This window comes from Archocentrus centrarchus, assembly GCF_007364275.1.
Source record: "Archocentrus centrarchus isolate MPI-CPG fArcCen1 chromosome 18 unlocalized genomic scaffold, fArcCen1 scaffold_23_ctg1, whole genome shotgun sequence".
Lineage (NCBI taxonomy): Eukaryota > Metazoa > Chordata > Actinopteri > Cichliformes > Cichlidae > Archocentrus > Archocentrus centrarchus.
In genome coordinates, this window is record NW_022060145.1 from 1,891,974 (window position 1) to 1,918,170 (window position 26,197).

General features: G+C 39.6%; 1 protein-coding gene across 1 annotated transcript in view; it reads right to left on the minus strand.

The window, feature by feature from the left end:
- nrxn2b (neurexin 2b) overlaps positions 1 to 26,197 on the minus strand; it is a 639,543-nt gene that overhangs the window by 574,324 nt on the left and 39,022 nt on the right. Inside the window, exon 2 of the mRNA XM_030722576.1 lies at positions 19,438 to 19,458. Coding sequence (XP_030578436.1) covers positions 19,438 to 19,458 — 21 coding nt within the window. The remainder of the gene's footprint in view (positions 1 to 19,437; positions 19,459 to 26,197) is intronic.

The window sequence follows — 26,197 nt, forward strand, 5'->3', positions numbered from 1 at the left end:
AGGAGGTAGAGATGTCAATCCCTGCTTGTGAGTGATTGTGCGATGCCTCTTTTTACTAAAAACACCAGTGGGATTCCCATGCGGAGGTCAGGATGAATAAGCAAGGAGAGGGAACGTCGCGATGTTTTTTGCTCTGCCACATAACTCTCCATTTTCATACACCTCTCATCTTTCCTATGGCTTCCCCCTCTCTCTGATGTCAACTTCCTACACTGGTTAATGCACTCAGGGGTCGAGGCTTCCATGTTGGCGGGGTGAACACCTACTTTAATGTCAAATAAAAAAATCACAGGATCCTGTCCCACAAAAGGCTAACCTCAGTCCGTATACATATGTATATTACTCAGAATTACTTATTAAAAGGAAAGATCTTGTGTATGTTCCCTGTGTATGCAGTGTTCATGATGACAAGGGAATATCTAAGATTTACCATCATCATTTGAAAAGGACATTTTCTTGATAATGGAGGGGTTTATTTAGCTGGTTCTGTTTGTTCTGTTCTGATCAATGTCCTAAAGGTATTTAAACATATATCCACTCTAAGGTGTGACTTAATAATAGCTTAAGAATTTTTTAGAATTTTTTTTTTGACACCAAATCCTGAAATGGTTACAAAAATGGTTGTAAGCAATATGATATGAATAGTGTAATCTGCCTCTTAGGCTTAAACTATGGCCAAACATATTCCCATGTGAAAAATTAGGTTATACCATTAAACTAGATATTATATCCCTTGTCGTACCTCTTTCTTGAATAATCTTGGTATGATGACATCACACTGTTCAACTGCAGAAAGGGGTCTCAATCTTCCAGCCCCACGGGCCGCTTCCGGCCCCGCCCCTGTCGTTCGGCCTGCGATTTGTCAAAAATATAATAAAATTTAGCCTTTAAGTGACTTTTTTGTGTAACTTAAAGGGCCAAACTGTATTATATTTTGACATCAAATCGAGGGCTAGAAGTAGGGGGCCAGGCCGGAAGCAGGCTGGGAGTTTGAGACCCCTGGCTGTGACCCCAATTTTAATGTAAGGGAGTGTTTATTTTTTCAGTGTGATTTATTTTATTTTTTTATATGTATGTATGTATTAAATTATGAAAAAAAGCCAAACCATTTCAATGGGACTGAATCTTCCGTTTTTGACCGGCCCGACATTAAAATTTTTAAACTAAAGCTAGCAGCAGTTATATTTCCCTGCAAACAGTTTTGATGTCACAATGTGGGTTAGCACATGTTTCTCACCTTAAAATGGGAAAATAACAGGGTTTGCGCATAAAAGAATAGTCGTTTATTTTTTCTGGAATGATTACTCATGAGAAACTGGGGTATCTGGAAAACAGATTATCAATTAAAAATAATTATCACTTAGATGCTTACATCAGTGAGCCCAGCCCAGCCTTTTACAACAGCTGCAAAAAAATGGTCAATACATTTTATTTTTGGCTAACAATGGAACAGCAAACTAATCCTGAAATACATGTCCATGCCTGTTTATTTGGCTATGACAGCATATTAGAGAATTTACACCATAATGAAAATTACCCAGGTAAGAATGAGACAAGGTCTTGCAAAAAAATACAATACTATCTCTCCTCCCCCTACACACCTGGATGTTTCATTCAATTCAAAAGAAGGACTTTCCTTCTGAGGCTCTAGCAGCTGAGGTCATCTGAAAGCAGCTTCGGATTTAATGGGGCAGCTCAGAGCGCTTTGGTCTGTCAGAACACAGTGTGAAGCTGCACTGAAGCAAATCTACTCACTCTGCATTTTGTCAACAGCAGCTGCACACAAGCTGATCAGGGTCCAGTGAACAAATACAATATGATGCTCCTTATTTACCTCATTGTTTCACCCATTATAGAACACAACAAGAGAACGAGTAGGAGCAAAGTGCTTCGCTCACATGCATAAATTTATAAGCGATGCTGCAATGTAGAACTGAGTCAGTGAAAACTGCTGATCGGTATATTGTGTTTTCTGTGAAGAGCATCAGTTTTAGAACTGAGCTATTACGAGCTGCAACACAAGTCATCCTTTTTCATCTGAGAAATGTCACATCTATTAGACATACTTACTAAGCAATGTGCCTGTTACTTTGGATAGATTATCTATTTGTTAATCTATGCCCAGGATACACAAACAGGTAGAGGTGGCAAAAGTACAGCCATTCTGTACTTAAGTAGAAGTACAAGTACTTGTGCTAAAAAATACTTAGGTAAAAGTTGAAAGTACTGGTTCAACTTCTTTACTTAAGTAAAAGTAAAAAGTACAGGCTCTGAAATGTAATCAAAGTAAAGAAAGTAAGAGCATGTTGTATGTTGAATTCAGTGACTGAATCTCAGCATCAGCAGCTTTGATTCAAACTCATCTCTGCTACACTTCATGTAACCTGTAACACTGACCATGAACACAGCCTCTGTGCACCAGTCCAACACAGACAGTCCAGCACTTACTGGGGTTAGGTTAATTGGCTATTCTAAATTGCCCATAGGTGTGAATGAGAGTGTGAGTGTGAGGTTGTTCGTCTCTCTGTGTTGGCCCTGTGACAGGCTGTTCAGGGTGTACCCTGCCTCTCGCCCTATGACAGCTGGGATAGGCTAAAGCCCCCCGCGACCCTGAACAGGATAAGCGGAAGCGAGTGGATGGATGGACTACTAGTCAGAATGTAAATGCAGATATCTTAAATTACCATTCAGGATAGTCAAATGTGGTTTTGTCTAGTCAAAATGCATTTTTAGATGTCTAAAATGTAATTACAGATAGTCAGATGAAACGGATTTTATGCTAAAACGGCCCCTTGCTATAGGTTTTGCTTCTTTATTCTCTTTGTATGCAAAAAGCCCCGGGACTGGAGGACACGCCAGTAAGATTGTCTCTTATATGTTATGGTTCCTTCATTTAGGCCCACATCGTTTGCAGTGACCGGAAATGCAAACTTCTCTTAGACGTGTTAAACCTAAAGAAACAAACCTCTTTTGAAAAATGTAAGAAGTAGAAAGTACAAGTATTTGTGTAAAAATGTAGGGAGCAAAAGTAAAAAGTAGTCAGAAAAATAAATACTCAAGTAAAGTACAGATACCTGAAAAATCTACTTAAGTACAGTAACGAAGTATTTATAGGTCATTACTTCCCACCTCTGCAAACAAGACATTCTTGAAGCCTGTGGGGGTGTCAAATAATGACAATAATTACAGAGAAACATAAATAACAAGACATTACCATCTAGTTGTCCCCAGTATCCCATTAAATATTGTTCTCCCTGTAAATATTAAATAAATTAGATCTTTTTTTGGAACTGCCTCCAAACTAATGGCAATGACAGTCTGCTTTTTTTCTCCTGATACACTTCTGCAAAAAACTCAATTAATTTCTGCTAATACTGACAGTAGCTTATTTCTGGCTCTGCGAGTCGTCAACAGGTGTCTTTACCTTAAAACAGTAAATGCGATTATGAATATAAAGCTGAGAGAAAACGCTGCCAAGAGGAGTATCAAGAGGAGCAATGAGCATTGAAATATTGTCACTACAGTGCTTTCATTATGCATTTCAGAGATTACCCTCAGTCAAAAGAAATGGAAAGACAGCAAGGACACCAAAATGGCACAGCACTTTTAATCAGAGTACAAAGAGTACTTCCTGTTCTTTTAAAAACTGGGATATCACTATGAATTTGGTGACTTAAAGCTGCAGTCCAGGAAAAAAACGGGCCTTGTAGGTATTTCTTCCACACGATTACTTAAGAGGCCATGACGCCATGAAAAGATGAAACACAACCAAGAGGGGAAAAAAACATGTTTAGAAATAAGCACGAGAGCCTGAGCATTAAATCTCTGAGCATTGTACTGTTTGTCGTTTTTTAACCCCCCCCCCCCCCATGTTGAATTCTGGCATGTATTGGAGACTGTTAAGCACTTGGAACCTATTGTTTGGTGGGCAAGGTGAAATATTTTTTATCCAACAACTTTGTTGCTGAATTGAAACCGGCTGGCGAGTAGTGAGCCAAAGAGCAAGTGGGAATATGTCTGCTTGTCACAGGTTAGTAGGAACTTCCATCAGTCACAGCATCCACTCTAGAGTGGCTGCCCCCCCCCCCCCCCCCCCCCCCCCCCCCCCCCCCCCCCCCCCCCCCCCCCCCCCCCCCCCCCCCCCCCCCCCCCCCCCCCCCCCCCCCCCCCCCCCCCCCCCCCCCCCTTTGCAAAAGGTGTGATCTTGACTGGCACAAACTCAATATTAAAGGATAAAATAAATAAATAAATAAAAGGAAAAAATAAAAAAAACATTTTAACAAACATCTCTCTGGATAATGCAACTATACTATAATCTATAATCAGGAACTTTCTAGAATATTTTTAACAAAAGCTGAACATTATAATCTTCAGTATGACAAGATTTACTACCAAAACTGTGGGCTGCACATATTTTAGCTGGGTGTACCTAATAACCTTGCAAAAGGGTATATGTTACACTGTTACCATGACCCTGTCCTGATATAATATTTAAATATGGATCTCGGTATCTGTATGCTAATCTTTACATGCTATTAGTAATAGGCAGCAGTCAGCCAGTATGATTCTTCTGCCCTTAATAAAACAGCCCTTTCTGGGGACCTCATTTGTGGATTCGCATTACCTTTAATGCGGTGTTACCCTGCAGGAATGGGGTCTAGCTCATAAAAATCTAAGGTTTACAGGGTGACTCTGAAACTGAACATAACACTGCTCAATGCAGCCATAATGTACCCATCTGCTGAGTCTATATGCGAGCAGAGTGAATAATAGACATTGAGTTAGAATCCCATATTATTATTATTATTATGGTAAAATGACAGCATACAGGGTTCTTCATTTATAGTTTATTGTGGTTCTGTTGTCCTGGAGATGACAAAGTTTTTTTCTGTGAAAGGGGGGTAATAACATTAGCTGACAGATCCAAAGACTGACTGAACAAAGCAAATAATAAAAATGACAGGAAATCAGTCATGCCATTACCTAATCAGAGTTCTGTTTATCATGCAAAGAAAAAAAAAACTGGGCGGAAATAAAAAATCAACCCTTTTCTGTGCTTACATAAACATAGCCATTATCTGGGTAAATAATTATTCACAGTGTGTGTGAACATTGATTACAGCTTCCCCCTGTTGTGTGTAATGGGAGAGAGACATTCACTCATCAAATATGGATGAAATGGATGTTGATGCTTTCCATCACGGCACTTAATCATGGCCTTCGGTAAACAGCAAGGGCAGGCGGGATGTGATGTGGTGACTGTAACTGCTCGGTTGATATGTGAGCACTCACTGCGTTTCTTGCCGGCTATGTGAAGGTGAGAAGTGATGATTATGTTCCAGCTTAGCAACTCTAAGGTAGACGTGGACACCCTGGACTGTAATGCACTGGTCGTGAAAGTGTTTGGCGTGTGTAAAGATGGTTCTTGGCATAACTGGCAAATGCTGAATGTAAAAATAACAAGCGAAGAAAGCATGTTTTTACACACATGATAATGCTGTTACCATGCCAGTGAAATAAGCTGCCCTCACATGACATCTCTCCATGCATTTGTTTGCATACATCACTGTCATCCTGTGTACACAGCGCTGGCTGTAATGACACTCACGGGTCTACAGTCCCCTTACTTAGCAATATGTTTATCACCCAACCATAGATTTCCTCTCAACGTTGAGCTGGAGCTGGCTACAAACAGGCACGCGCCAATTACTTCATAGTTTTAGCATGCAGGCCCCATCAACCCATAGAGCACAGACAAACAAACCACAGACAGGGACACTAAAAAAAAACAAAAAAAAACAAAAAAAAACCCCCAAAAACTGGATCACTGGAGCGACTAACCTTGATTTGCACTTGATGTTCGCTTGTCTTCAAAAGGCGGGATCAGTGTCAGGCTAAGGTCAGAAAGTAAAGGCAAACGGCCTACTGGGAAAGAGGATCAGTTTTAGCACTAAACCACAAGATAAGATCAAGTTCAGACAGAGGGCAAATTGGCAAGCAAAAGTGAACACAGGAAATGAGGAGTACTTTTGATCAAGGCTGATCATGAAAGGAAAACTCCCCTGCATCTAGGCTCCTGCCACATTACTAATGCCTATGATAGAGTGTTATCAAGGAAATTATATCCAGAAGTATAAAAAGATAAAACAGTATGATCCTGTACAAATTTTTAAACTCATAGTTTAAGTATAAATGCACTTGTTGGTGAGTAAAACACGCTGCACTCATGTTTACTTTTGTGAAAAAGTGTAGTAGCGGTAAGATGCTAGAACCCATCTTGGGTAGCTAATTAGTATGCAGAAATAACTAATGCTTGTTGAATGCAGTGGTGTTTATTTTAAAAAGCCATTACGTAAGGTAATGAATATGCGTAGACTCAGGGGCCAGCGGCTCAGCAAGCTTGGTGTTTACTCTGCTTAAAAAGGGTGCTGCTTGCATTTTGGGCTCATTATAAGGTGATCTATATGCGGGGGGTAGTAATTCAAGGATTTGTGATGTATAGACTGAATTAGAGCAGTGATTTACAAAAGGCTGCAGAGAATTTTTTTCAAATTCAGTTTTGATTGAAAGGACTGACCTGCAGTTTACCTGGGAGGACGCTTTCAGCAGAAGTGGACCATTTAGCTGCATTTTTTTGGATTGCATTTGATAAGCTTTGAAAGGACATTTCTGTCAGAGTGGGGGGAAATGCAAGTGTGTGTGTGTGTATCGCTTATATTTGCCTGAAACACGCACTGCTTCTATTTTGGTCCTGAACTGTTAGCATAATGTTATTCTGCAATCAGAAACCTGGTAAGAGAAACAAAATCCTTTCCATGAAGAGGCCAGTGGTGGAGTACAAAGTATCCTGAGAAAAGGCAGAAAAGGTGGAGATGCATGGGACTAGAGCTGGGGCTTAGCATGGCCGCCACGTCCATTGCTCTGACAACTAATTTGCCCTAACATTTCAGCAAAAAGGTCAGACAACCCTCTGCCCAAGTTTATGAATAGTGTATAGGGGGCTCTGGCTGATGGAAAGGAGAAACAGTGAACAAGACAGGTAGAAGGTCTCTTCATTGACTTAGCTTAGAAAGAAGAGGGAGGCTACTGTTGTCAGTGTCCAAATGGGAACTGCTCTGTATCCTCTAGATCAGGAGTGGAGTTCTGACCTTATCTTATTCAACTAGGCCACTCGCTCAAGGCACTGAATTTTCAGCTTGCATCCTCCAGTGCCTCCAAATTGTAGTCCAGGACCTTTGACAGAGGTAAAGAATTAAATGGTAAAACACACAAAAACACACACACACACGCACGCACAAACACACACTAATTTCATGATTGTAGTGTAATCTCCCTGCATGCAGAAGCAACACCCTCGGGAGGTTTATGTCTTTGGTCCTCCAGGATGGAAATAAATGTTCTTTTAAACATTTTCTCTAGTGCTCTATTTTTATATCTTAAGGAACTAAGGCCACAGCACATTTAGAGACTTCCTTACGCTCAAAGTTGAGTCTCTTACAGAAGAGCACTTCCAATTGAAGAGGCGGCAGCTGGACTCAATTTAAACAGCCAGCAGTACAATCCACCTACACTGGTCCTGAGAGTCAGAGATATGGCATGGACACACACACACACACACACACACACACACACCATCAGAGGCTAACACTGGATAAAACTTAGGTGAAAAAACATAAAATGAGACTCCCTCTCTATGCCTAAGTGAGATTACTAAGCACAGAATGAAGTGGTGAAATGAAGCCTCCCTGATTAATTAAGCAAAATTTAACATAACATTTAGTACATTTAATAGTTATGTTAAGAAGGAGCGCACAAGATGTTTAAAGGTTAATGCTGGCCAAATATATACTATAACTTTACTGCCTCCTGAGTTACTCACAAGATCGCACAGCTCCAAAGTTACTTTTCTTTACCAGCCATTCAAAGCACAGCGCACACAAAAACACACCCAATTCCCAGGATGCTTTCTGTCCAGATGGGCCAGGCCAGCGACACTTGTTCAATTAAAGGCATCAGGGGAGACCTAACCACTTTATTATCTGCAAGCTGGCCTCACATTGATCAGCCTGTCTGGGGCCACTCGCAGCCTGTGTGACAGCTTAATCTGGGGGCCTGTACTTGCACAAACACTGTCTTTCACTCACACACTCACTGACACATACACAAACGCAAACTAACAATCTATTACACAGTAATGTGGCTATAGTTCTCATTCTGTTTAAGCAATGTGTGTGTGTCTGTCTCAAGTCACCAAAAGGAAGAGGTTCTGGGGACTGGACTGGATCCACTTAGATGCAACTGTCAAGCCATGAAAACAAACACTTGTTTGTCTTTCAGTTTCCTGCTAAAACTTTCCTGCAGCAATCAAACTGCCGAAGGCCCAATCTGGAGCCCGAGCTTATTGACCATCTGTGATAACAGGATTGGCATAACTTGTTTTCTACTTTTCATTTTGCAGGACTGATGACTCAACCAATCCTGAAAATAAAACTGCTGGACTTGTTGGCACAGGGAAGCACGGTCGGAATTTAAAGAGAAAAAAATATACAGATTAACAGTCGTAGATATTTGGGAAGTAACCCTTTAACGCCAAGTTTATCATATTTGATGCATGAGTTTTGTCAGCTTTTGAGACTTCTACATCATCACTTTAACATGATCATCACACTAAAGCTATTATGTCAGTTTGATGGCCTTGTGGTACAATTTATTTATTTAATTCAGAATATTGACAGGAAATGCAATATAAGGGCTGCCAAAAAACTATACATGAGTTATTCCCTGCCAGCTGTCAGTATCATTGTATGGTCACTACCAGTTCCCCCCACATCAACAGAGCAGCACGAACTAAACCTGCTCCCAAGTTTGTTTGACCCTATGGATATGTTGCTGTGACAACCAATTCCACAACTGTTTAGACTAATCAGGGAATTCAGGATAACATCAAATCCTTAACAATTTGATCTGAATAAAACATGATGAGAAATATGCATAGGCCCTCCCCTCCTTGAGGCCAATTGTGCAAACAGCGAGCTAACACGGCCACATAATATATTACAACATTTTGTGTATGACAGTGTCTAAGTAGACAAATTGAAACCATGGCCTCAGTGAACAGTCATTAACAGTAAATCCTAGTGAAGTATCTAGGCCATGTCTCTTTCCACTAAAACAGCCTGCTGCTTTGACACCTCCGCTCTTCCCCTTCAACCCTTCTTCTTCCTCAGTCATGTCCATTTTTTCTCATCCCACTCTATATGTTTCTTTCTCTTTGCTCCTTGCCCCTCACCCCCTATAACCCCTGTCCTCCCTTTACACCCTTCATTTCTACTTCCCTTCCTCCAAGTGATCACATGAGAGATCAAGCAGACCAAGCCTTAGCACTGATGGTCTGTGGCATTAAAATTCCTCCTCTATGGCCCTCAGAGAACTGGAGAGGCGACAGATAAATAAATAAGAGCTGTAGGGAGTGAGGCTTTGTGGCAGCTGCTGAGCAAATTTATGGCGTTTCTGATAACAACTCATCATACTGGTTAGGCCACACTGACAGTTGAGAGGAAAAAAGGGAGTCCTGTCTGCAGGGATATTATAAAAGGGACAGTCCGACAATTTATTTATCTCTGAGATGTCCGTTTAGTTTATCATAAATTAGTCTGTGCAAAGGAGGCCACAAGAAGCAGGATTTTATATAAGTTTTTATATAAGTAGTCTGAATTGAGCTAACCCAATACAGTGAAAGGTTACAGATGTTTTATTTTTTTTATGTTCTGTACTTTTAAAACACATACTTGACATCTTTCTGGCTTACGGTGTCAGAAAAAAAAGTCAGTTTTGATGTTTGATGCAAATATCACAATGAACATATTTTTTGAAAATGTCAAAGACGTTTCCCCCAAAATAAACTTGAAAACAACTGAATTCAGGAAGTAGCATGCTGAACATGGCAGGAGCCAGAATGTGATAAATAAAAATAAACTGTGTTTAGTTAAATAAAGTGCTAACTTTATTTTGTCATCTTGGCTTTTAATCCAGGATGGCCAATTTTTTTCAGATGTAATCATGACGGGCCAAGAGTAGCAGGAATGTCCTATAATTCAGCTTCCTCAGCTCTTTCCTATTCACAAGGGGTCACCCACATGTTTGATTTGGCACACTGTTTTTCATTCTTTCTTTCTTTCTTTTTGATGCATGGATTTGTGTCTCCTCCTGGGATTAGACCAGGCTTTTTGGCTGGTTAGGTGACCTCTACGCTATGTCATGGTCCTGGGCCGTATACCCACTGTTTTGTGTTTAGGTTTTGTTTTCACTGAGTCATGTTCCCAGTTTGTTTTCATCTCCATTCCTGACTTGTTATTCGTTATTGTTACATTTTGATTTCCTAGTTCCCTTGGTCCCTATCTCCCCTGCGTCTCTGTTCTTGTGTCTGTTTTGTCCTTTTGTCATGTCCCTGGCCTCCTGTGTTTTTGTATGGAGTTTTATTCCCAGTGTTGTGACTAATCTGCATCTCTGTCCTGTGTCTGTGTTTCTCTTTATCTGTTTCCCCGTGTCTTGGTCCCTGTTTAGTTCCCTCTTTGTCCAGTCTTCTGTGTTGTCTTGCTTTTCTGTTTGGTTACTTCCTGTTTGAGTTTGACAGTCCGGTATTCCCTATGTGTCGTGTTTAGTTTTGCTTCCCTTGTTTAATTAGTTAGATTCTGTTCACCTGTGGCCTGTGTTCCCGAGCTGTTTCCTTTCTCCCATTATTACTTCCAGTGTGTATTTAAGCCCCTGTGTTTGTTCTGTTCTGTGTCGCGTCCTCCCTCATGGAGGTGTGGGTCCGTTCCTGGTTCCCTGTCAGTTTCAGTTGTGTTACAGTGCTGTTCCTCTGTGTTTCAAGTTTTCAATAATAAAGCCACCTTTGAGTTCAGTCTGCATTTGGGTCCACCCTGCCTGCCACACCGCTCCCACATAACACACTATAGATTCACTGTACAGAACATCAACAGCCAGTTTTGGCCTTTTTCCTTATGTGTTGTTTAAATGATGACATAAGATGTCAATGTGAGAACAATGTTGAAAATCAGAACTATACGATTTAAAAAAAAAAAAAAAAACAATTCATCCCACCTCAGTTCTTAACCTAAAAGTACAAACCAGCCAAAAAGTCATCGACCTGCCTGTGATTTAGTGCGATGTGTAGCAGACTTAATAAACCAGGTTTTCTCCACTCTGAAGACGAGGAACTGCAATGGGCAAAAAAATAAGAGGAGTTTTTGAAGGTTTGACAGTTATACACGCATTCTGTTGAAAATTTTTCCCTGACATACTACTGAAGCAGTGAACCCTTTTCCTTCAATAAGTGAAACATAAAATACAGCAATATAGAAAAAAGCCCACACGTTTGTGTCTTGTCAGTCAAATGCTAACATGCACTCTCCAGTCAGGCTTTTACAGCAGTCGATATCTAATCTGACACTGTTTTCCAGCCTGTCTTACTTAACTCATCATGACGGTCTTAATTCTTTGCTGCTTGGCACAATAATATCTTGCACAGTCCTTCCAAAGCTCCTAGAGTTTAAACTGAGCTGTTAGACATTTTTGGATTGACAGGCTAGCATATGATCATAAAGCTAGAAACAAGACACATGTTTACTGCTATGGGTGGTCCTGTACTCAGACCCGTCGCTATGGGCGGGCCCTAGGGGGCCGTGCCCACCCATTGATACGCTTGGGCCCGCCCTGGCCCGCCCACCCAAGCCATATCACTAATCAAGCTAATAATAGTGGTGCCCCCCCGCTGGATTTCATAAGCCCCCCCTTAAGACTGAGATCTGGCGACAGGACTGCCTGTACTACTAGTGGTTGTTTGCTTGTTTGCATGAGTAACAACTACCATTCTGCAATAAAAGCACCTTGCTAAAATATTCTGTTAGTGTTATAACGCAATACCATGATGATGTCCAAGCCCTGGCTGAGCTAAAACATCAAAACCAAGAGTCAAGGGGAAAAAGTAAAATACAGTAATGTGCAAAAGTCTTGAGCCACCCCTCATTTCTTAATATTTTGCTAGGAAAATTAGAAACAGGTGCAGCAGTTTACTGAAATGTGTGCAAACATTATGCTATATTAGACAAAAACAGAGTTTGCACAACTCTAATAAACTTGAAAGTCAGTATTTCATATAATCACTTTTATTCTTCAACATAGCCTGAACTTTCGGCAAGCTTTCTTTAATTTAATTTTATTTTAAGTAGCCTTCAGGAATAGGTCTCCAGGCTCCTCGAAGGACATTCCAAGGCTCTTCTTTGGATGTTGGTTGCCTTTTGTTCCATTCTCTGTCAGGAGGATCCTACACTTCTTCAATAATACTGAAGCAAATTTGGATTCATCACTTCGTAGGACTTGCGACTGATTTTCAGTCCAGTTCTTGTGTAACTGACCTTCCACTGAGACCAATTTATGATGAAGGTTCAGTGAAAAATAGATGGATTGAGTGAAGTGCCAGATGCATCTCTCAGCTCCCGTGTCAGGTCTTTGTTGGACTTTTTCCTTTTTCTTAAGGACAGGACTCTCAGATACTATTCAGATACTTCATCTTTCATCCTCCACTTTCCAATTTTCTCAAATTCTTTAAGGACACACCGCACACTATGCTGAGATATGCCAAGATTTCAGATAATAGCTCTTTGGGAATCACTTTGTTGGTGCAAAAGTCTTTGGTATCTTTTGTAGATTCAACTAAAGAAATAGGACAAAAATATGTCTTTTTGCAGTGGACTGCTAGTAACAAATTCCCTAAAGATACAATTTAAAATGTTTCTTTGCTGAGTTGTCTGTTAAACACAACACTGGGTCACTCTTTGAGTTAGGTGCCTTTTCTTTTTATACTTGAGTGTTAAGTGGCTTAACAAACAAACAGCAAAATATAAAGAAGCAAAGGGTGGCTCAAGACTTTTGCACAATACTGTAGCACCTACAAAGGGAGACTGTAAGAAAAGACAATCAAAAGATGATAAAGGGATAAACACAGCAGAGGATAAGGCAAGCAAAAAACCCCCAAAACAAACAAACAAAAAAATAAAAATCACCCTAATCCCAAAGGAAAATTACTTCATATTCAAGTAGAAGGAGGTTTTCAGGAGCAAAGCCCACTCAAGCATTACAATTTTCCCATTATAAAAGTGAGAGTGAGACAAGGAGAAAATGTCTCTATTCGGCATTTCCCTTCATTTATTGGTCACTCTCATTCATTTCACCAGCCTATTGATCTCGAATTCACAAGACATTTTTCCTCTGCTGTGCCCCCATTTATTGTAGGACCCATTAGATTAATGTTAAACAACAAATAAAAAGTGGATGCCCCAAACAATACATCTGAACTGCATTAGTGTTAAGAACCTGCTTGCTTTGTTTCTTGCAATAGGCTGGGACACAAGCTTGTCCAAGGCCCTAAGACGTGTCCTGGTGTTGGAAAGTACCCATGCCACTATACAAGTATATCATCTCACACACATGCAAAAGTACTGCTGAGTCTGTGCTGGAGAAAATACATTTTCAAATAAAGAAAAAAAAAAGGGCTCGCATGCCCCTGTGAGAAAGGAGAAAAAAAATGTTGCAGTTTTCTCAACATTTCGGTTTAGTAGACAGATGGAAGTTAAAGTGCTTTTATTTTCATAGCGCTCTCTGTCAGCTGGGGGATGGGTGGGAGATGGACTTTTCACCGGGCTCTGCTAAAATGCAATCTCTCACTGTGTCACCTGCTCAGCACAGACTCATAGCCTTGCAGTCTGTGGCATTTCATGGCCTAATTGAATTCAGAAAAGGATACAGGTACAACAGGAATGTTCTAACACCCTGGAAATAATAAGTTTTGTGTAGAGAGAATTAAAAAATAAATAAATATATATATATATATATATATATATATATATATATATATATATATATATATATATATATATATATTATATATGAGGTGGTGACTTTTGACTTTAGCTGTGGAACAATCTGGTTATGAAATTGACAACAGTGTCAGGTGGAAAATAAGAATGTGTCAGCTTCTGCATATAGTCCAGTATGCCAGTCTACATACAAAAACACACACACAGTGTAAATGCATGCTTTGAAATCTACATACAGAAATGACTTGGACGCTTATGTTTAATTATATTACCCACCTTCATCTGTTAATAGCTTCCCCAGAGTGCTTAATCTGCACATTCCAAGCACTGTAGTTCTGGTTAATTATTTGACTTAACTTTTAATTTCTATTATGATGATTACAATCATTAAGAGCTTTGAAAAGAACATAGATGCTATGTGATGCTATCACATTTGGGGCATTGGCTTGAAATAAGCACCTGTTTAAGTTCTCCTCTTTAGTCCACTTTACTGGGTTATTTAGTCAATAACCCAGTAAATTAACCCTAATCCTAAACCAAAAAATATAAAGAGGTGCAAAACGAGTTTTTATTTTAGCACACAAAAGAAGGAAATTCTTAAAAGTCAGTGCTAGAGTGTCACTTTAACAAAGTAGAAGTGCTGCAGTAATGCTATCTGGGATAACTACAGAAACAACTATCCAACTTTCTTCTGGTCCTAACACAGATATAGATGCCTTGGCTTTTGGATATCAAGTGCTGATCTGACACCAATGGTAAATTATTGAGCTGCATTTCCCATTGTGAGAAAACAGCTGGTTCAAAAGAAGTTAACATTGAAAAAGCTTCATAATTAGAGTATATAAAGTTGTGTAATGGACCACATTAATGTTGTATGCCTCTGTCAGCCAGCCAATATGTAATTCACAATACTTTTCTACCCACAGATGTAGGAAAGACTTCAATAGCTAGCAAACAAAGATTACCATCACTAATTCAGTACCTGACCAAATATAAAATATGGTCACAAACTCCCATTCTGTTCCCAAGTTTTGAGTTACAGAACATCATGATGTCACAGCCAAATTGTCCATTAACCCTTTGCATAAATGTTTCACATTTCTGTACTAATCTGGAAAACAAAATAACCTCAAGCAGAGGAGAAAAATCTGGAACTTGTAAAATTCTTTTCCTCACTAACACACACACACACACACACACACACACACACACACACACACACACACACACACACACACACACACACACACACAGTGCAACGCCAGCGCAGCAGGCCATGCATTGTCCAATCCATTTCTCTCTATCTTGGCACACAGTACTGCCTAAGGCCATGCATGCTGACACTGAAGCATCTGGAGTTGTTCACAAGGGGATGCCCACTCCACCACTTTAGACTCTGTTATCACAAAGCACAAAATAGAAAGAAAGGGGGGGGGGGGGGGGGGGGGGGGGCAGCTGTGTGGGTGGTAAAATTAATGTGTCTGGAGAACAGGCATGGCTGGACTCTGTCTCCTCCAGGACCTGAGAAGGCTTAATCTTACTGCAACATCTGGCAGAGGCTGGGCAGGCAGAGGGAACATCAAGGCATCCTACTGTCTTCAGGCTTCTAAGCAATTTCTCAACAGTCGACATTTAGTTGCATTTTATCCTCACTGTCACTGGTCAACTTCCACTGTGACTTTGTGGGTCTGTGTTTGTTTATTTGCTGTCTATTCTATTGGACTGATTATGAAGAATAAGCTAGCCAGTATTCTTCCAACCTCGTTTGAACACTGAATGAAGGTAAATATTAAGATATTATTATGCATCTGCATATACTGCACTTCTCTTGCACTGTCTCCCTATTGATATAGTAGACCCAACAATAATACATGAATATGCAAAAGTGGTCGTGCAGTTAGCCTGTCATATTCAGTATAACATCAGTAACTGAAATTTGAATATAGATTATCTACCAGCATTATTTGTTCTGGAGAATAAAATAAATCTAGGTTAATACCACAATGACATCAGTACATGTGATATTTGCTTTACTCTGTGTTTTCTCCTATTGGTCTCACACACACACACACACACACACACACACACACACACACACACACACACACACACACACACACACACACACACACACACACACTTTTATAAAAGTTTTTCTTCTATTATTTTTGTTTTATTTCTCTTGAGCAAACAAGAACAAAATCCATAATCTGGTTTGGATGATCCAAAGTAATCTCCTATAACTACAGGACCAACTTAAATCTATAATCCTGTATCTCTAGCCAACATCGAACCATTCATTATGCTGGGGAAAAGTAGTTATTCTCCTTCCCCAGGGGTGAGCTTAAGTTGTAGGGCTGCGTGACCCGGAGATAAATGATCATTCATCCTGATCAGGTTGTTTAACATCAGCATGGGCAACTCAGAGAAAGGAAAGCAGCTCACTCAGTCTGTGAGGTCAGATGTAGATTTGTTTCTGTCCATGGGAACATGAGCTATTTTTCTGTTTATGGTCATGGATATGGTCTATTATTTCTACACTTTTCTAAAATTTTCTTTCACATTCAAACATTCAGGCCAAAAGTGACAGGATAATGCTCCAATCTTGTTCCCTGTGTTTAATGCCCTGAGACAGGTCCATGTGTGCCCATAAGATTTTTGTTATGCTCAGACCAAATGCCACAAATTGTCTGTCAAAAGTGACAACACAATCAAAAGGATAATTGACAACATGGAGGAAATTTTGCACAGATATAAGTTGTGTCTTGGCATCACAGACCACCACAGCCTTCAACTTTATTTCCATTTCTTTATCAAGTTGAGCTAATGAGCTCAAATTGCCCTTACATAATGAAACAATATATCATACATGCAGTCCTCTGTGGGAGGAGATGCTAGGATAGGAGTTCACTGATGGCCTAACATGGCTGATTTACCGGTAAAACAGGTCAGTGTTTGCTGGCACATCATCAGTCGAGGACCTACAGTTTAAGGGCGAGGGCCACCAACCACCTTTCCAGGGGCACTGGGCTCCCCGGGGCTTTCTGTATCATCAATCTCAACCAACCTTTTAACCCATGGTCACCAACACTAATTAAATGAAGTCACAGGAAAACCCTAAAAATAGCAGAGAAAGGAATTCAGATGCACACACAGTCAATGCAGTATTAAATGAATCTATCTATGTTGATACACAATACACTGGGTGCTGGAAACTCCATTTTTTTTAAAAATTAAACTGCCTGACAAGCACAAATTAATTGAGGTCTTAGCATTTCCAATTTAAAACTTCTCATTTTAAAAAGGATCTGAATAAAACTGCATATCCTGACCCTTGAGTATATTTACAAGTGAAAATTAAACTCCAGGGCTTTTTAAATTCTTCAAAACTGAAAGGACCTTTCATATTAGGGTCATAGTACTACAAAAAAAAAAATATTTAGACCTCTACACAAGGATGTTTCCCTCTCAAATTATTAGGATCCAACATAATTAACAAGGATGATTACCCAGCTGTCCAAAGAAATACCAGAAAGCATACTTGAAAGCATCAATAGTGAAACTACAGATGCTTATTAGAGTAACGTGACTTTATGTGACAAGACTGCAATATTCCAGAGTATTGGATTTTGTGAACTAGGTAGAACTTTAACTTAGTTAACAGAAGTTCCCGCAGTCCCTTGAAGGGAGTCAATCCTCCCTTGAGCCAGATACAGGATAAAATCAACCTTCTTTTAAACCCCCCACCCCCACCTTGTCACCCTCTTCTTTTTCTCATTCCCATCTTCCCTCAATTCTCTCGCTCAATCGCACGGTGTGTTCACATCAACATGATTTTTCTGGATATGAAGTCTGCTTATTCATATAAATGTATACATAAATGCCAGGTTGCACAAACCCAAACCAACCGTGCTGAAATGGTTGACTTGACGTTTCTGTAATTGTTAACCTGAAATTCATTTGACTGGGTATTGACCTGACTTGTACAGCGCATGCTGAGAAACTAGTGTCCTGTAATCTGTCTACTATATACTTAAATAGGTCAGCATACTCACGCTGTCTCCCATCAAAGTTACCAATTACATTTCACTCATTCATAACCTCAAGGCAAAACTCTTTTTTTCCCCTCATTCAAAACATTCTCCAATTACATGAAAGACATTCAATCAGACCTTCTGTGTCCCTCACCACACCCTAGATCAACCTGTAGGTACTACTCTAGCAGACAGTCTCTCCTAAGAAATTTTACGATTACCATCATTTACTGCTGTTTGGAACCTTCCGCCTGACATTTACTCATCAACAGCTTCACTTGTATTGAAACAAGACCTGGTTACAAGAGCACTCACTCACTTCTACGTAGACATGTGCGCACACATACACACACACACAGATCCAAACAGAAAATGTCAGCGTCATGCTGTTCGCAAGCGCACCCATCAAGTACAGATCATGCAGACCCAGACTTCAAATAGAGCCCACTGTGTTAGCTAATAACACCAAAGTGGCAATATGAGTTTCTATATTTCCAAATATGCCACAAGACAAACATCTCAGGTTCAGAATAAAGATTGAGAAATAACTGCAGCAGAACTTTCTCCGGCTTAAAGAAAACCTGAAGCTAGAGGGTGTTTGTCATAGTGATTTCCCCTGCTGGATGAGGCTCTGTGATAGGTAATCCATCACCTCAAACTCAGTAAAGAGGAAATGCAACAACAAAACATGCAAATACAAACACACACACACACACACACACACACACACACACACACACACACACACACACACACACACACACACACACACACACACACACCTAGATATCAATTCATGTTCGGGTGCATATTCAAAAAAGCCTGTTTTTGTCACTTTGAGCGTCTGATTTAACTGAAAAACAGATCCAGTCATCCAGTGGGTGAACCTCTTCCACTGCACAGTGGAGGAAAGGCACAGTCTGCAGAAAACCAGCAGAGACTGATCTATCCTCTTTTCTAGCAAGATACACAAACATATTCATATCCATAATGTCTTCTACATTCAGCAGTGTCTCTGCACCTTCATGCCCCTATGGATAATGAGGTGCCTTTGAGGACTAAACCAGCGGGCTTTGTGCATCTTTGCAGGGGACAGGAAAAGAGACGAAGACAGCCTCTTGTCATCACCTTGTCATGGCACCTGAACTTTAACAACCTTGTCAATGGGTAAACTCAAGACTGTAACAGCTGCTGTGACAATTTTCCATTTTCTAGTGAAGTATACAAACATATTCATATTCTCTAGAGATAAATTACAATAAAAACAAAACAAAATGAAGAAGGACAAGATAAAAAAAATAAACACATTAAAAAATAAAAAAACTGGAAAAGTTACAGTCCATCGCTTTTATTTTATACAGAAAAAAGTTAATTAGGGCCCCCGGAAGTCACTTATAACCGCAGTCCAAACTGACAATGCCCCTCCACAGAGGGAGGGCATAAAGCATTTAGGAGCAACCTGAATCAGCATCCATGAGAACATCAAGAGAAGTCATCAGAGGGCCTGAGGAGAAAATCAGTCTTACCTTCAACAGCATATTCTTCAGCTTCAGGGTGCACAGGGGTTGCATGGAAAAGGGAGAGAGAACAGAAAAAATCAGAGATATGTTTTATTTTCAAGCAAATTTCTTCCTATGATTTCATCAGACATGGATAAAACACAAAATACAACCAATCTACCATTAAATGATAGCACAATGTATTAGTCTCCTTCTCAGAAAATATAAAGTTAAGTCTTTAATCTGCAGACTTTCTTAGAAGTCTGTGGATGCCCCCAATAATTCCATAACTACACATTTCTTTGGGAAATGTCCAAAAGTAATATTGAGAACTCTCAACCAGGATACCGTGACTACAGTTCTTCTCATACTGAACGGGAACCTTCAGTAAAAAAATGACCCCCGAGTGAAAAACAGTGGCTGCTTTTCATTATGCTAATTTATGCTTCCTCATGTTCTTTTTCTTCCTGTGATCTAGAAATTGCACCCTTTCCACCATCATGGAAGATCTTCTAATGCCTTAAATGCACCTTGAGGACAGAGGAGGCTGCTCTTGGAGCTTAGAGTGAGGAAACACAAGTGTACCTTAAAGGTAGGTCTTATCAGCTAACACGTCCACATGTTAGCTGACAGACTTAAGATTAACCAAGGACTTCTTATTTGGCAGCTTCAGCTCATCTGTTCTTGTCTTTCTCTTTCACTTATGTGAATAAGGGAAACAAGAAGACACATTAGCATAATGAAAGGCACCCAGTGACTTCTCACACACTTCTGCTAAGTCACTATTCAGCAGCAGCAGAGGTCAGTCTGTAAAGCAAGAGAATAAACGTCTGTACAGCACGAAAAATCTCATATTCAAAGATGGAGAGTGACCCCAAATGTAAAAAAGCATCTAGCTTGGCAGGGACGGCCCTGTGGAGAGCTTGGCATTTTGAGCAGCTGTTGTGGCTGCTGGGCCTTTATGTGACATTACTACATTAACTTGTAGCTTGGTTGATAATATTTTAATGTGACTCCAGACTGTAATGGTTCAATGTGTTTTCATTGCAGTATTTTATTCAGAGAGGCGGAAGCAATGTAAAACAGTGGCAGAAGCAGCATGCAGTATCCTCACAGGCATTTGTATCACAGCAGCACACAATTTATAGAAACCAAAGACATTGTGAAAATATGCTGACAATACCAGGTTGAGATACCAACTGTTTAACACCAACTCTCCTCTGCATTGCAAGGCACTGGGATGGACTCCCTATGCATCCCTGAAATTAGTTCAGTGGATTGAGGGAACTGTTACAAGCACTGCCGCTTACCATAAAACCAACTGCGAAGAATAAACCTCCTTTTATGTGGAGATATTTTGATATGCAGTATTGCAGCTAAAAGGATACCAACGCAGCAAATGGAAGGTCTTCTTGAATGGCAGAGCATCTGCCAAGCTTAAGCATTGGGACAGCATTTGTCTGAAGAAGGGTAGCAGATGTTTATATAATCACTGGCCATGGCCCTGCTTTTCCTCTCTCTCATCTCTGATCATAGCCCATCATCCTTTCTTTCATTGTGTATCCTCACATGTTCCTGTTTATCTTCTGAGCTGAAGTAAAAGGATGTCTGATGTACAGCTGGGGTCATTTATACCATCTCCCACCATGACTCTGCCTTTGCCCTCCACTCGTCTCTGAACATAGTCCCTCAATCTGTTTTCTATGTTATCCCTGTTTCTCTGTCAAAAAGCTACAGCTGCAGTTTGGCTACATAAAGTTTTAGCTCAATTTCACTGTCATAGTGGAAGAAGGGAGGAAAGGAGGAAGTGTATTTTTTTTCCATTGTTCAGGCACATGACAAGAATCTTGTGTATTTTTTTTTTTTTTTTTTCAATATTGGAACGGAATACACCTGGAATGGCTCTCTACTGACCTCTCAACTAATTTTAGACTATTAATGGCAAGACCAACTTGTCTGTTGGTCTTGCCAATAAATAAATAAAAAAACACTTTGAAAACACATCAGATCTCAATGGGGAAAAAAATCATGCTGGATATCTATACGGATATAGTCTGGGTAATGTGTTATGAATGAAAGGATGCCACATGGTTTGCTGGAAATTAAAATTATCAACCTACAGGGGGCTTAATTTTTAAAAAAAAAAAGTGAAAATTAGAGAGACTCAAAATAGTACTCAGAAGTTTGCATGGCCCCCACATGCTTGTATGCATGCCTGACAACATCAGAGCATGCTCCTAATGAGACAACGGATGGTGTCCTGGGGATCTCCTCCCAGATCTGGACCAGGGCATCACTGAGCTCCTGGACAGTCTGAGGTGCAATCTGGCAGCATCGGATGGACGAAAACATAATGCCCCATAGGTGTTCTATTAGTTTTTAGGTCAGGCGAGCCTAGAGGCAAGTGAATAGTATCAATTCCTTTATCTTCCAGGAACTGTCTGCATAGTCTCACCACATGTGGCCGGACATTGTCATGCACCAGGAGGAACCCATGACCCACTGCACCAGCGTAGAGTCTGATACTGGGTCAGAGGATTTCAGATACGTTATGGCAGTCAGGGTGCTGTTGCAGAGCCCGTAGAGGTCTGTGCATCCCTTCATGGACATGCCTCCCCAGTGGACCTGCCAATTCTGGTATTCTATGGAAAATGCCAATCAGGGTCCACGGTGCTGGGAAGTGAACAGTGGGAGGATCCACTAGAAGATGCTGTGCTCTCAGGCCACCCTATTGAAATCTGTTTCTGATTGTTTATGCGACATTCACACCAGGGGCCTGCTGGAAGTCATTTTAAGGCTCTGGCAGTGATCGTCATGTTCCTCCTTGACCAAAGGAGCAGATACTAGTCTTGGTGATGGGTTAAGGACTCTCTACACCCCTGTTCAGCTCTCCTAGAGTATCTGCCTGCTTCCTGGAATCTTCTCCATCCTCTTGAAACTGAGCTGGGAGAGAGAGCAAACCTTTTGGCAATGGCAAATAGTACTGATGCCCCTACATGCAACCGCTGTAGGGTCCAGGTATTGCCGCATGCTACCAGTAGAGGAACTGACTCTAGCTAAATGCATATATAAAATCTCAGTTGTTTCAAGGTTAAGTTGTTGTATTCAAGCTTTTACAAGCCAGGTTGAAATTTTAGGTTTTAATACGTTTATTAGGTCCTAACTCTAGTATTGGCAAGTGCTTGTATAAATCATACAAACTCTGATACTGCTTTTGACATTGTTTGGTCACACGTCACACCTTTCTTATCTCTTGTCAAAATAAAGAAGGATCCCTCATGAGGTAATGCCTAAAAAAAATGGTGATGACCGCTAATTGTCATTCATTCTAATGTGGCTGGCATTTATTTTGTTTGACACTGAATATTTTCAAAATCTAGCCTTAGGAAAGAAATATGCTTTCAGTCAGAAACTTGAATATACCTCATCTTTCTGAGCATTTGTCTTGTATCCCATTTATAATTTCCTGTAGTCTTTACCAACCATTACCTTTATCCCCAAGCTGTTTTCCATCAGGGCGTATCCCACATAGCCTCAGGCTTTCAACTCCACTGGGATCCAAGTCTTTCAAAAGTGCTTGTAATTCACATGGAAATGTGAACAATTTTCAGATAAAATCTTTGCTATGCATATTTTGTCCATGTGCACAGCTGAGGCCCGCTGCTAAGTCTTAGAATCCTGCCTAGGATAAAAAGAGAAATCCAAATTCTTTATGCTAAGTCTCTTTAAACCCAATACAAACTAAAAGAAATATCAAACACTGAAATGTAAACTTGCATTCAAATTGTCAGTCCAATATCTCTAAATTAGTGTACAGTACCTCCAGCAACAAAGACCTGGAACAAAAGTTTAAATTAATCATAAAGACAGTCACAGAATCCAAAAGAGAGTACAAATCAGACGTGGGTTGCAATAAAAATAAATAAATGGCAGGGTAAAATTCAGAGGGAAGCAGAAGAGAAGCTGAATGTCTTCACCAATGAATCCCTGAGGGCTTTGGAGGCAAATGAGAGACTTTTCAGACCTAATCCTCACCAAGCTAACTAAAGAATTTACCAAGGGATGAAAAACATGCCTGTATTGAAAAACAGCCTACTCTGTCACTATCTTCCTTTTTCTCTACACATGAAGGAATCTACATAACTGTTTTTTTGATACACGCAGATGGGGTAAGTAATATTGGGAGGTACAACATAAAGGGTATTCATTCACAACAGTAACATAATTACTTCATAAATAAGAAATTAAAATATTAAGCTTCATCTCCATGTTAAATCTTTCCAAACTAAACTATACATTGTTTTTTTGTAAAAACAAATATGATGATAATGTTGCATGATTTGTGATTTCCTTTCGAAGTTATTCCGAGAGCAAACACTCAGTGAGTTATCAAATATGACCTTGGAAATCAAACTGTGTGCATCCTGAAAAAAAAAAAAAAAAAAAATTGTGACTGTTGACTTTAGTTCAAAACTAATTAACAAAATTTCCAGAGCAAAATTCTCATTCTCAAATGAGTCTGAGGTACATCGAGAAGTTATCACAGAGGGAGTTCAAGCTTAACATCTATGGCAACAAGATGTTAAGCTTGTAAATATTTGTCACACTTGCAATGCAGCAAGTCTCATTAAAAATCATGAAGACACTAAGTGACGCATGCGCTCACACAAGCTTGACACGTGTGCAACACAAACTGCGTAAACTGTATTGCACAGTATTCATAGTGAGTAGGCTTTCTGTATTTGTTCGCAGAACAGCACTTAACAAGTTATTCTTAATGTTCATGCCAAAACAATATAAAGCTAAACATTAACTAAATAAATTTAAAATCCCCCCAAAATGTTTTGGGGGACTGTAAGATTAAAATTACCAAGGCTAAAAATTGTTAAAGGCTAAATACATAGAAAGAATACTGGTATCTATAGTATAGCATAGAACCACCAATTAGCCTCACCACTGCTCACCATACTGCTCACCACTGTGCCATCCTAAAAGATTCAGCATACAGCTAGATTTTATTTTTGCCAGTACTGTTTCTATTTTCTTTTAACCTAAATTACAAAACAGTGTGTCACTGCAATAATTTAAAACAACTAAGACGCATAGAAGAAAGTTATAAATGACTACAGAGCACTGACATCTTGATGTTGGAAGGAAATAATAACGCCTATAAAGTAATGCATCAGCTACAGGTGCACTGTTTTGACTGAATTCTTGTGAAGACAGAAAAAGACATTTATCTTTGCAGTAATATAATGCTTATTTATAATGTCAAAATAGGCTGTATTTCCACTGGATGTATCAAAAATGTCAAATTAAATCTGGCTGCTACGCATAAACAATTGCAAATGGCCTGTCCACAAAGGGATTTGATTAGCTAATGTATTCATTTTTTTTTTTCAGTTGCGTATTACTCACTCTGTATAAAGTGTGTCATAAACCAAATAAGTAACCAGAGTGGAGAGCGGAGTAGTGCTGTGCTGTACAATGCATAACAATGTTAGATTCGAGTTACAGTCGGGTGCTTTGCTTTTAAGATAATACTCTTAAGAGCTCTTACGATGCTTTGAACACCAGCTCTGCCGCATCATTTGGTATACCTTGTATTGAATTCTACATAATAAAATAGGGTTAGTTGACTTTAAATGTTTTGGTGTCAGACTTTTCTTCTAATGTTAAAAGTACAAGTCACTATTTTACATAGTGAGTATTATGAGTAATTGGTTATACTTTCAGGACTATCTAATAAAAGTCCATTATTGTGGCCAGCAGTGTACCACACAGGGAAGTGAAATCTCAAAAGACAAAAGAGAAAAGCAAAGGTCCTTTTCATTCAAGGCTATCTGATGTGACTTTAGAGAGACAGAGGAAAGAAAATGACAGCATTAGTGAAAAACAGAAACAAGAGCATGTGGGGATGATAGGCAGATGTGTGTTCCTTTATGAGAGGAAAGCGTTCCACTGAACTTTCCCACATTGTCAGAAACTTTCTATCCAAGTGACAAGGTAATCCGCAAGACACAGCCTTGGCAGATTTCATACTAAATCCGACAGCAAACACACAAAACAGTCACCTGATAAATGTGCAAATATTGTATAAGTGAGGCTTCCTTATCCAGATTAAAACAAGAAAATTAAAATACAGAAACTCACAGATTTATCCAGCAACAACACAACCTACACAGCACTCCCTATTTAACACAGTGTGTGTGTGTGTGTGTGTGTGAGAAGAGTCGATGTTAGCATGACCCGTGGTGAGTCAAAAACCTGCGTATTTATCAGCTGTCATTGTAGCGAACCACATCAACCAGCTTTATCAGATGGGTCTAACTCATAAATCAGAATCAGAATCAGAATCAGAAGGTTTTATTTTCATATGGGTGAACAGGTTCACAGCATTAGGAAATTGCTGCGGTACTTCGTGCTTACATAAAAAACAAATAAGTATAAAAACTATAAGACAATGTTACAAATATACAAATTACAAATATACAGAGATATTAGAACTATAACTATAACACAATATTACAAAATATACAGTGCAGAGAATAATTAAAAGATAAAAGAATGTAAACCAAGATAAAAGAATATAAACTACTAAATGTATGTTTTCTTATGTTTCTATATATAATATAAATGTGTAATATAAAGACTATTGTATTATTTATATTAATATCAATGGTGGCAAAACATCACAAACCTTTACAGTTTTATTCTCTTTAATTCTCTTAAAATAATCCAGGTTAAGGAAATAAAGTTGTTCAAGTAGTTTAGGACATTTACACAC